A 13,230-nucleotide genomic window follows, 5' to 3' on the forward strand; every position below is an offset into this window, starting at 1 on the left:
TTTCTACTCTGCAGACTTTTTGATTTTCAGTCGTCTCTGAGCTAGTGTACCGAGACTAGCTATCACAATGCCTTCCATACACAGCACACATGTATCTATGTAGCACATGTTCAAAAGCAGCATGGAGGAGATTATACAGCAGGACTGAGCAGTGTAGCTGTGAATCCATCTTTGGGATCAGAAACGTCTCTCCCTCTAGGTCACTCCCCCCTGCCCTCTCCATAGACATCTAATAGGGAGCGGATATCTGATCCCTCAGTGATCTGGCAATCGTTCAGAGTGAATGAAGAGATCAGGAGGAGAACTGGCTCATACGTGGAGAAAGAAGCAGATTTCTCTGAAAGACGCATCCTAATTTTTTTTTGCATTTATCTGGTTTGCTGATCATTTAACCCATCATGCAAAATAGCAACAAAACATTATAAAAGACGGAACGTTTCTGTACGTCAAGCAGGTGATTGGGAAGGTTATACATCAAGAAGTAAAGTGTTAAACAAGCAAAGAAGTGTCTGGGATACAGATCTATCTGCCTTGTGATGTTTAGGCAATTACTGAAGAGATGGAGCCTTTTCTCTCACCGTCTGCACATCGCACACAGCAAAGTGCTAATCGTTCTCACCATCACGTCCCCCTCAGGATTCAGCGCCGCCGGCTGTTCATCTAATTAACACTGTAGACTTGTATGTGAAGACCACCTGGGTGTGTGGAGACCCCGGGGTGTCTAAAGAACAACAGACCTCAAGCAAACCTTAATATGTGACAATGGGTGCAGAGCCGTGACCAGGACAGTGGCCATTGATGCCTGTCTGACAGCAAATGCTGAGGGTTGTAGTAGAATAAATAGAAAGAGGGGTTTAAATATTTTAGGGAAGTGCATTATCAGCGATTGACGATTCCTGAGAACGTTAACCCTTTTCCATGTACACTAGCAAAATTTATGTTACCCTGTATACAGCAGTAGTCCTCGTAGAGAACACTCACATAATGGATTTATGGGCCGTAAAAATCCACAGCATAAACGGAGCCTTGATGAGAAGATGTCATCTTTGGAATTCACCATTTGCAGCGCAGAATTTCCACAACTAAGTTAGTACAATTTGGTGGAAAAACTCAGAGCGGCTCAGGCCTTTGTGGACTTCACCATAGAGGGGCTGCGGCCCGGCAGCAAACATCGCAGCTTAGCAGCTCGGTGACTGACGGCTGCTGTGCATTATGCTTTCATTCTGCAGAGTGTGGAGTCTGACGGGCAATGCCCCGCGGGAGAAAGCTACGAAGAACTTAAAGGGTATGTGTGCACAATCAGTATTTGCTTGCAGTAATTTCTGCACCTCTTGGCACCAAAAACGCTGTGCAAATTCCGGGTGTTTTTGATGCGCTTTTTCCAATGCACTGTACAGGGAAAATGCAGGGAAATGCGCACAAAGAATGGACAGGCTGCTTATTTAAACGCACATGAAATCCTGTGAGGAAAATTCCTGATCAAGTGCACAGATCTTCCGAATTCTCATAGAAAATGCTGGGAATAAGATTGGCAATGCTTTTTTGTAGCCAATTCCACGCGGATTTACCGCATCATCAAAAACGCACCGTGTGCACATACCCAAGGGGGTATTCCCATCTCCACGATCCTATCCCAATATGTAGTAGGTGTAAGAATAATAATGTTAGCAAATACCTCTAATTAGAAATGTAGTATAGTTTTTCTGATTTGCTATGTCTCTCTTCTCTTGTGCAGGTATTGCAGGACCTTAGGTACAACCACTTACATAGTGACAGATATAGCGAATCAGAAAAACTATACATTTCTAATTAGAGGTATTGGCTAATATTATACCTACTACATATTTGGATAGGATTTTGGAGATGGGAATACCCCTTTAAGAAAGCATCTTACAAGTACCAGGTAAAGACCCCATCAAAAAAATGCAATGCCACCATTGTTTTTTTGGGGTCTTGCTTTTTTTTTTCCTTTTACAACATTCATTGTGTAATTAAAATGACCTGGCAACGCGATTCTCCAGGTCAGTACAATTATAGCGATACCAAACTTAGTATTTTTTTTAAATTTTAGTGACATAAAAAAAATACCAAACTGTTTTTAAAAAATAAATAAAGTAATAAAAAAATTGTCTAGCGTCATTATTTTGAGGCCTGTAACGTTTATTTTTTCATTGACTGAGCTGTATGAGGTTTTTGCTTTTTGTGTACCGAGCCGAAGTTTTTAGTTATGCCATTTTGGGGTACATCCAAAATTTTCATAACTTTTTTTTGCAGATTTTTTGTTTTTTGTTCCTCTGGGGGAGGGGCTTGAACCTGCGATTATTTGGTTACACTACAGACTACAAATTACGCTCCTATGAAGCCTAGTTTGTGGTTGGGGAATATGGGTGCACCAAGATGGCAAAAACGGGGGCCTTCAGCAGACCCTCAGCTGTGGCATGGGTGGGTGGGGGCAATGTCTATTTAAATGCTGCTGTACAAGATTAACAGTAACATGAAAATGGATAAACAGCCATGATAGGGGCTAGCTCCAGTTGCTGCTGTTAGAGGCAGGTGCCGGCTGTATAAGACAGTCAGCACCTAGCGTGTATGGATGAGGCTCAGCTTCCTAGCCGGCTACATGCACCTGCATCCCTCCTAGTGACATACTACTTTGTCATAAGGTGAAAAGGGGTTAAGGAGAACCAGCATCCCCCCCTGCCACTGAGGTTACCTCAAGGCCGTGGTGCTCATCCAGCCAGACTCTGCTCTACAGGATGAGGGTCTATCTGTCCGTAGACGAGTTTCTGACTTAGCATCAATCCCTGGTTGTGTAGCAAGGCTCGTTTAAGAGTCAGGCTTTGACTAATAAGGTGGCAACCTCCCCTCTGCGAGAAGGCCAATCTGCATATTGATTCGTCTGGTAACAGAAGTTGTTCCAATAATTGCATATTACAGAACAAAAGATAACGTAAAAGTCTAAAACAGAAGTGAATGCAAGTGGCCACATTTGAAACAAGATAGAATTGGTGCAAATCATCCGCAGGACCCGGAACATTGGCCACGTAAGTAATTTGTGGCCCCTGGACAGGAGTCCCGTGAACACTTTCTACCTTCTGCCATTCGCAGCTCTTCTTTTGATTAGCCGGCCTGGCACAACGTTGAATCAGACTGGCCAATCAGAAGAGTAGCCGGGGGATGCCATCAGGTAAGACGCAGCTCAAACAGCTCCCGTTCAGCGACCAGATTACCAACGTGGCCGATGAGTCCGGTAAATCAATTTTCACTAACTCAATGTCTTAATGACACGATTACTGCACCTTTTAATGCCGGCAGCTTCTGTAGTTCACGGTTATTGCTCACGTTGAATCTTGAGGAGCTCTGCCGCTTTTCCTTCTTCACAACAGTTTGAGGGGTGGGTACCTTAATTTTGGATACCTGAGCTGGTGGGGGAACGCTGTTCGCTTTTTTGTTGGACACCTAAAAGTTAAAAAAAAAAAAAAAAAAAGATATATACAATCAGAATTAAGAACAATATACCAGACCCTAATAACAGACCTGGGGGTCTCCATTAGGCCCTCAGCCTGCACGGTAACTAATCAGAGCACCCTTCCTTCTGTCAAACAGCTTAAATGCTGTGGTCGCCCACTCCGGTTATGAATGCTTGGGGATCCGGAAGTCTGTAGTCTCTCAATTTCCCTTTAAGCGCCCACATATCAAACCATTGACCCAGTTTCTTTGACAAGCCTCCATTAACCGCCTGACATCACAACTTGAGGACATAAGACGATTATACTTCTCTCCTGAAATACTCTGCCCTGCTCTTAGCGACTTAACTTGCTCCTTCCACCAATTCCTATTGCTCCGCTATAGCGAAAAGATGAGCTAGCCATAATGAAACCAAGAATAAAACGTCACCGGCGACAAGAGGACGTTATTATATCGGACACATTGCACCATAGCAGCAGGTCGCGTGAGGATTTACCCTGGGACTTGTAGTGCAATATCCCATGAAACTTTAATGGTCTGGGGAAATTACTTTAATCTGGCATATGCTAATCCCACAACCATAATCTGGCGCCTACATCCAGCAGAGATCTGTGACGTGTCCAAAGAGCAATTTCGATAATCAATGAATATTTTGGTACCAGCCAGGTCACACAGCTGTCATCAGATCATCTGATCGACCCGTGTCACGCACCCAGCTGATATGCCCTATTAGAGAATAGGCATATGGACAGGAGTCGTCCTCCAGAGACTTGCCCTTTAAGATTTCTTTTCCCCTGTCTATGATAGCTCCGCCACCAGATTGTCATTTACATTCAGACTCAGTCTTAGCAGCACATGAAAGAAAGTCATTACAGCCGAAAGTATGCCACCGAACAAACCAGCGAGATCGTCATCAAGTGAAGCGCGCAGGAAGTCAGGTGTGCACACGAGAAGGAGACAAGATCTGAGGCTGCTTTGTGAAAGCGCCGCACACGATCTGTAGAGGAATCAACCCCATCCCCCTTTGGCACCGCGCAGAGATCTCTGGTGCTGAAATTATGACGCCACTTGCGACGTAAATGCCATTCAAATCAATGACGGCATGTGCTGGCGGGATGTATTGGGGCAAAGTAATCTTACAGAGTTTATTGGGTGCCGTTCACTTCTGCCAAGAGGAGAGCACGATCGGGAGATGAGTGCAGATGACAAGATGACGGCGCAGCCTATGGTAGAGGAGGAGAGTGGTGCAGATGACGGCGCAGCCTATGGGAGTGGAGGAGAGTGGTGCAGATGACGGAGCAGACTATGGGAGAGGAGGAGAGTGGTGCAGATGACGGAGCAGACTATGGGAGAGGAGGAGAGTGGTGCAGATGACGGAGCAGACTATGGGAGTGGAGGAGAGTGGTGCAGATGACGGCGCAGCCTATGGGAGTGGAGGAGAGTGGTGCAGATGACGGAGCAGACTATGGGAGAGGAGGAGAGTGGTGCAGATGACGGAGCAGACTATGGGAGAGGAGGAGAGTGGTGCAGATGACGGAGCAGACTATGGGAGAGGAGGAGAGTGGTGCAGATGACGGAGCAGACTATGGGAGAGGAGGAGAGTGGTGCAGATGACGGCGCAGACTATGGGAGAGGAGGAGAGTGGTGCAGATGACGGCGCAGACTATGGGAGAGGAGGAGAGTGGTGCAGCTGACGGCGCAGACTATGGGAGAGGAGGAGAGTGGTGCAGCTGACGGCGCAGACTATGGGAGAGGAGGAGAGTGGTGCAGATGACGGCGCAGACTATGGGAGAGGAGGAGAGTGGTGCAGATGACGGCGCAGACTATGGGAGAGGAGGAGAGTGGTGCAGATGACGGAGCAGACTATGGGAGAGGAGGAGAGTGGTGCAGATGACGGCGCAGCCTATGGGAGTGGAGGAGAGTGGTGCACATGACGGAGCAGCCTATGGGAGAGGAGGAGAGTGGTGCAGATGACGGAGCAGACTATGGGAGAGGAGGAGAGTGGTGCAGATGACGGAGCAGACTATGGGAGAGGAGGAGAGTGGTGCAGATGACGGCGCAGACTATGGGAGAGGAGGAGAGTGGTGCAGATGACGGCGCAGACTATGGGAGAGGAGGAGAGTGGTGCAGATGACGGAGCAGACTATGGGAGAGGAGGAGAGTGGTGCAGATGACGGAGCAGACTATGGGAGAGGAGGAGAGTGGTGCAGATGACGGCGCAGACTATGGGAGAGGAGGAGAGTGGTGCAGATGACGGCGCAGACTATGGGAGTGGAGGAGAGTGGTGCAGATGACGGCACAGCCTATGGGAGTGGAGGAGAGTGGTGCAGATGACGGCGCAGCCTATGGGAGTGGAGGACAGTGGTGCAGATGACGGCGCAGACTATGGGAGTGGAGGAGAGTGGTGCAGATGACGGCGCAGACTATGGGAGAGGAGGAGAGTGGTGCAGATGACGGCGAAGCCTATGGGAGTGGAGGAGAGTGGTGCACATGACGGCGCAGACTATGGGAGAGGAGGAGAGTGGTGCACATGACAGCGCAGACTATGGGAGAGGAGGAGAGTGGTGCAGATGACAATGAGAAGAAGGTGCAGACTGTGGAAGAGGAGGCGAGTAATACAAATGAGGGCGAGTAATACAAATGAGGGCGGCACAATATGCAGGTATCGCTCACCAGTTCCTTAGCAGTGGCAGATGCACTACCTATGATGATCACGTGTGCATCCCAGCAGCTAAGTGTAGACACGACAGTCATTGCTGATTACATCCCGAAATGATCGGCGCTGGACAAACTCTTTAACACCAGGCACCCATTTAATGTAGGAAAAGCTAAGCTGTTAGGGGCGACAGTCAACAAGCTTGCTAACAGTTTCTAGTCCACAAGGACTGAATACAGATGTGTAGTATAAGAGGAGCTGTAATGTAACTCGGCTCCAAAGTGCCTCAACTTTGCTCTATGTTCACGCCATGCATTTACAAATAGGATGTTACAGGTGCAAAATCAGCCGCATATTACAGCAACACACCATTATGGATGAGGATTTTTAGCAGGTTCTGCAAAAAAGAAAATCTGTAGGATAAATTGAGCAGCGGCGGCTCGAATTCACGGCAGGTCAAATTTATCTTGCGGACGTCGCCCATTGCAATACAGAGGGAGAAATATGCAGTAAAGCTGCAGCAGGTAAATCCGTATGCACCCAACCTCACATGCAGGAATTTGTCTGCATCTGCACCATCATCTGAAGTGGGTTTGCAGAAATCCATGTTCTTGTCACACACAAAAAAAAAAAAACCCTCTGTTAAGGATTTTCAATTGCAGAAGTTTCTGCCGCATCTGAATACACTCAGAGAATATCTATTCTTATCAGTTTTGCCTTGGCACGGGTGGCTGCAGCGATGCCAGGTGCCAGTTTACATACTGCACGTGTCTGCATGATCCGGCCCTCATACAATTTACTTACAAGAGATCAACACATGAAGCTGCCAAGCTCGCACCGAGAGGCTGTTTACACAGTGTCTAGTGCACAATGCGATGCAGATCTATCTCGCCAATATCACCACTTATGTCGGGCAAACAGCCAAAAACGCTCCTGGTATTACACGCCAAAACCCCTCTGGAACAGCTCATATTTCCCAGCTCAGCACCCTCTCGATTAGTCTGAGAAGAAAGCTGCAGCACGTCCGCTGAATTACTGCAGTCCCCCCTGTGCTGCCCCCCCAAAAAATTTTGCATGTGGGTAACAACGAAGGGACCCTGTGCATATACAGACACTTATGGGCGTTGTAGTTCAAATCACAAAACTGCAGCCGAGATGTTGCTGAAAGTGGGATGAGCAGCGACAGCTCATCCAAAATGGATGCCAACTATTAATGACAAACAGACCGGATACAAGGATGCAGGCTGAATGTCGCCTCTTGCCATGAGGAGGGGGTGATAGGCGTCTGACATACAGCTAGCACCGCTTATCCTTGAAGCTGGATAGGTATACAAGTACAGTGCCCCCCCTCCATCCTGTGCCACGATTGGCCATCAGGGAACAAGTCTTGCTAGCATTTATAGGACATAGTAAGAGGGCGACATCCAGTCCTTCCCAGAATGCCCTCGGATGCTCCTTATTTCCTGCGCTGATCTAAGCTCTGTCCAATGTCGTGGCTCCTCTACAGGAGAAGCTTACAGCGTGCCAGAGGCGAGCCTGAAAACCTCCCCGTCTTGTCAGCACTCACTTCATGCTCAGGGTTATCTTGTCCTTCTTTTCCACTTTTGACAGTTTTCCCAGTTTTCGGAGGTTCCTGAAAAAAAAAAAAAGAAAAACTGTTAGTAAAATCAGATCTCTGTAGTACAAAAATGATCGGGGTCTCCAGAGGCTACAAGTCAGAGGGGCAGCAAAGATCACACGTGTGATTGGAGATGTAAGTGACCATGGGGGCAGGGAGGTTTCCACGCTTCCTGTCACTGGGGCTAATGAAGGACGCTATGGTCAGCCGCTCTCCAGCGAAGTGGCTGGTAACAGGGAGCGATAGACTGCAGACAATAAAATGATCATTGAGGCAGTGGGAGGACTCTGCCCAGCCTCGGAGCTCCTTGACGATGCAAAGACCCCCGACCCTCTGCTAGCTATATAAAGGGGTCAGGAAACACACCAGAACTATGTTTTACCATGGCGTCCCTCCCTCTTGTTTTGGGTCATGTTCGCTAATAGAAGTAGATTAGGGAACTGCAAATTATGTAATTGCTGAAAAAGTGCACGGCTTCACTAGTGAAAGGTAGTAGAATCACCCGTCAATTAGAAATATCGAGGCTTGGACCGACCACCAGATCTGTCAACCTATCTCCGGTTTATGGTCTGCATAAAAAAAAAATACAACTGCTTACAAGGTAATTCCACAAAGTACAATGTGGAATCATCACATCAAAATGACAAAGGGAGGGGGGGTGGCATGTCTGTCTTTTTGGGATACCACAGCAAGGCTTGTATCAATGTGGTCTGACCTTCAGGTCCCCACACATGGAGAGAATAAAGGGGCTATAACGTTCCTCCGTTTGTCTCTGCACAGTGGCACCTATTGCTGAGCAGGGAACAGTAGCAATATTCCATTCGAGTGAATGAGTCTGGCCACTGTTCTCTGTGGGGCCATCCGGCTGCGCAGACAACGCTGAAGCGGCGGCACTGTAGACTGTTTGTGGTCATATTCGCCAATTCTTTAAAAAGGAGCCCCCCCCCCACCCCCTCTTAAAGGGTTATATGCAACACCAATAAGAGAATGGGGTTCTGAAATCCTCCACTATGATTGGTCATTTCAGCGTGTCACTCTCAGGAACCACGGGGGTCCAACAGCTGGGATGGTGGCAATGCTCAAAAGCATTAAAGGGGTTCTCCTCTACTGGACAGCACCTACTTAACCTAACCTGCTGCAGTGGCAAAGTAAAAGACTCTGCTATTCCCTGCGAGTCAAAGTGATGTTGTGTCATAAGACCGCTGCAGCCAATCAGCTCTCTATTTGGTCAGAGCAGATGTCTACTCAGTCAGAACATTGATGAGCTGCAGCCGGTCAAGTGACCCGACAATCTAACATGATCTACTGTGAATAGCAGCGACGACATCCCTGGAACAGCGCATCTGTGGGGGGCAAGAATCCACTGTTTTTATTTTAAAAGGCATCCTGATGTGATGAAGCAGAGGTCGTCCAGTGGTGGACAATCCCTTTAACTAAAAAAAAACCCTTGTGCTCATGCATTACGTCACACACAATGATTTCCATAAAGGATTTTGAGAAATGCAACAATACTCAGAAATAATACTAAGAAATTACACCACAAATTAGATGAAGCAAAAATACATGCAGTTTTTTGACACTAAATCCTGACCACGTATCTCTGGTAGAAATGTATGAGGGCCAAGCTCTAGGACCCCCGACCTCAGTGCTAGGGTCCCTTTGGCAATTCTTAACACATACAGTGCTGTAGAGGCCTGGGACAAAGACAGCGCATCCCCAAAGGGAATCACCAGTGCCAACGCCATACAGACACCGATCTAGTACAGAATAATCTGAATTATGAGGAACTGAGTGCAGCTCTGAAGTATAATACAGGATGTAACTCAGGATCAGTACAGGGTCAGTAATGTAATGTATGTACACAGTGACTGCACCAGCAGAATAGTGAGTGCAGCTCTGGAGTATAATACAGGATGTAACTCAGGATCAGTACAGGGTCAGTAATGTAATGTATGTACACAGTGACTGCACCAGCAGAATAGTGAGTGCAGCTCTGGGGCATAATACAGGATGTAACTCAAGATCAGCAATGTAATGTATGTACACAGTGACTGCACCAGCAGAATAGTGAGTGCAGCTCTGGGGCATAATACAGGATGTAACTCAAGATCAGCAATGTAATGTATGTACACAGTGACTGCACCAGCAGAATAGGGAGTGCAGCTCTGGGGCATAATACAGGATGTAACTCAAGATCAGCAATGTAATGTATGTACACAGTGACTGCACCAGCAGAACAGTGAGTGCAGCTCTGGAGTATATTACAGGATGTAGCTCAGTATCAGTAATGTAATGTATGTACACAGTGATTGCACCAGCAGAATAGTGAGTGCAGCTCTGGAGTATAATACAGGAGGTAACTCAGGATCAGTACAGGGTCAGTAATGTAATGTATTTACACAGTGACTGTACCAGCAGAATAGTGAGTGCAGCTCTGAAGTATAATACAGGATGTAACTCAGGATCAGTACAGGGTCAGTAATGTAATGCATGTACACAGTGATTGCACCAGCAGAATAGTGAGTTCAGCTCTGGAGTATAATACAGGAGGTAACTCAGGATCAGTAATGTAATGTATGTACACAGTGACTGCACCAGCAGAATAGTAAGTGCAGCTCTGGAGTATAATACAGGAGGTAACTCAGGATCAGTAATGTAATGTATGTACACAGTGATTGCACCAGCAGAATAGTGAGCGCAGCTCTGGAGTATAATACAGGAGGTAACTCAGGATCAGTAATGTAATGTATGTACACAGTGATTGCACCAGCAGAATAGTAAGTGCAGCTCTGGAGTATAATACAGGAGGTAACTCAGGATCAGTAATGTAATGTATGTACACAGTGACTGCACCAGCAGAATAGTGAGTGCAGCTCTGGAGTATAATCCAGGATGTAACTCAGGATCAGTAATGTAATGTATATACACACTGACTGCACCAGCAGAATAGTGAGTGCAGCTCTGGAGTATAATACAGGATGTAACTCAGGATCAGTAATGTAATGTATATACACAGTGACTGCACCAGCAGAATAGTGAGTGCAGCTCTGGAGTATAATACAGGATGTAACTCAGGATCAGTAATGTATGTATACAGTGACTGCACCAGCAGAATAGTAAGTGCAGCTCTGGAGTATAATACAGGATGTAACTCAGGATCAGTAATGTAATGTATGTACACAGTGACTGCACCAGCAGAATAGTGAGTGCAGCTCTGGGGTATAATACAGGATGTAACTCAGGATCAGTAATGCAATGTATGTACACAGTGACTGCACCAGCAGAATAGTGAGTGCAGCTCTGGAGTATAATACAGGATGTAACTCAGGATCAGTAATGTAATGTATGTACACAGTGACTGCACCAGCAGAATAGTGAGTGCAGCTCTGGAGTATAATACAGGATGTAACTCAGGATCAGTACAGGATCAGTAATGTAATGTATGTACACAGTGACAACACCAGCAGAATAGTGAGTGCAGCTCTGGAGTATAATACAGGATGTAACTCAGGATCAGTAATGTAATGTATGTACACAGTGACTGCAGCTCTGGAGTATAATACAGGATGTAACTCAGGATCAGTAATGTAATGTATGTACACAGTGACTGCACAAGCAGAATAGTGAGTGCAGCTCTGGCGTATAATATAGGATGCAACTCAGGATCAGTAATGTATGTACACAGTGACTGTACCAGCAGAATAGTGAGTGCAGCTCTGGAGTGTAATACAGGAGGTAACTCAGGATCAGTAATGTAATGTATGTACACAGTGACTCCACCAGCAGAATAGTGAGTGCAGCTCTGGGGTATAATACAGGAGGTAACTCAGGATCAGTAATGTAATGTATGTACACCGTGATTGCACCAGCAGAATAGTGAGTGCAGCTCTGGAGGATAATACAGGATGTAACTCCGGATCAGTAATGTAATGTATGTACACAGTGACTGCACCAGCAGAATAGTGAGTGCAGCTCTGGAGGATAATACAGGATGTAACTCCGGATCAGTAATGTAATGTATGTACACAGTGACTGCACCAGCAGAATAGTGAGTGCAGCTTTGGGGTATAATCCCTCTTCCTATGACATATGGCGGTCACATGACCCTTCCCTCTATATGATGTCAGTGATATTATCGCCTCCACATTAGATGGTACAGGGGGTGTACTTATTTCTGTAGAAGTGTTATAGATCACCATAGTAACCATCCCACAAATCAGACTGTGGCTCTCAGTCGGGTCTGTACAATGAAGCCGCGTCCTGATTGGCTCCTCGCTCGCACTAGCTGTGAGGAGAAGGCGCCGGAGACGAGCTCACGAAGTTTCCTTCTCTCCCCGCAACTTCTACTACTCCAGTCCCAGGCGGCGGGCTAGGCCCCGGAGCGCCCGCTAAAGTTCAATCCTTGCTGCCGCACCTCCCGTCACATCCCCCGGGCCGCCGCCCACTCCGCACACACTGCGGCCGGATACGGAAGACTCACTTTGTCCTTCTTGTTTTTATTCGGCATGGCGGCGCTCCTGGTGCGGCTGGTGGCGGCTCTCGGTGACACTCAGCCCTCCCCCGCCCGCCTCCTCCGTCTATTCCTCTCACTTCTTCCAGGCTGCTGCCGCAGCGCCTCACCTCCGGCCGCTCCAGCTCCCATTGGCCGCGGCGAGACACGTGCCTCAACGTCTATAGGTCGAGCCCCCGCCCCGTTGTTGTGGACACGCCCCCACTACTCATTCTCTGGGAGCTCTCGTGAGAGGTGGAGTCTTGGCTGAGAGCTCCTGGGGTCGCAGGTGGGAGAGTTCACGGCTCGTCCATACAGGACCACACAGCTTACATCACAGCTGCATGCCGGGACTTGTAGTCCTGCAGTCATTACTGAGTAGAGTATGACAATGGGACAACTTTACTTTTACCTGTTCTGCCATGTGATTAATTTATTATTTTTTTAAGAGTTTTTCTGGAAAGATTTCAGAATAAACCATAATTGTTCAGTCTTCTAATTGTGCTGTCTTGAACCTGAGCATTTCCCGGGCTAAGGCCTTTAGACTCTGAGCCTTAACTCTTTTTTTCTTTGCAGTTTCTTTGACCGTGTGGTGAATTTGCTGAGACTCCTGGGAACATTGTCTTGAATGTTTTATCCTGTGGATAATATTTTCACCATAGAATAAAATTGCCTCATAGCCTATACCGAGATGGACGGGCAGCTACAAACTTCTCTAAGATCATCTCTAATGTCTTTTACATTTTTGATGGAGGCCAAAAAAGCTCCAGATCAGCAAACTGCCTCAACTTCTGCTTTCATAGAGACGCTCCCACTGACTGCGCCCTCTTGATTCCTATGGAAGCAGTAAGGGTGTAATTACGTCTTCACACACGGCTTCTGCATTTTGGTAAATGGTGTAATTTGTCAGGTGTTGTTTTGGATTTACCACATTTTATGTCCTGGTAAACAAGGGGGGGGGGTGAACTTTATTTTATATATATATATATATATATATAT

At 46.9% G+C, this 13,230-nt stretch overlaps 1 protein-coding gene across 2 annotated transcripts in view; it reads right to left on the reverse strand.

Moving 5' to 3' along the window:
• Positions 1-12,400, reverse strand: part of PPP2R5C (protein phosphatase 2 regulatory subunit B'gamma) — a 70,466-nt gene extending 58,066 nt beyond the window's left edge. The window contains exons 1-3 of one of the 2 annotated variants that reach the window (XM_073638400.1): positions 12,223-12,399; positions 7,692-7,757; positions 3,300-3,459 (exon numbers count right to left, since the gene is read on the reverse strand). In XM_073638400.1, coding sequence (XP_073494501.1) covers positions 3,300-3,459; positions 7,692-7,757; positions 12,223-12,249 — 253 coding nt within the window. In that variant the 5' untranslated portion in view covers positions 12,250-12,399. Of the gene's footprint in view, positions 1-3,299; positions 3,460-7,691; positions 7,758-12,222 lie in introns of both variants that reach the window. The other variant, XM_073638402.1, reaches the window with a different exon arrangement.
• Positions 12,401-13,230: the final 830 nt, after the last annotated feature.

Source organism: Phyllobates terribilis, unplaced genomic scaffold (genome assembly GCF_046119375.1).
Source record: "Phyllobates terribilis strain yellow unplaced genomic scaffold, ASM4611937v1 Scaffold_7__3_contigs__length_470593459, whole genome shotgun sequence".
Classification (NCBI taxonomy): Eukaryota; Metazoa; Chordata; class Amphibia; order Anura; family Dendrobatidae; genus Phyllobates; species Phyllobates terribilis.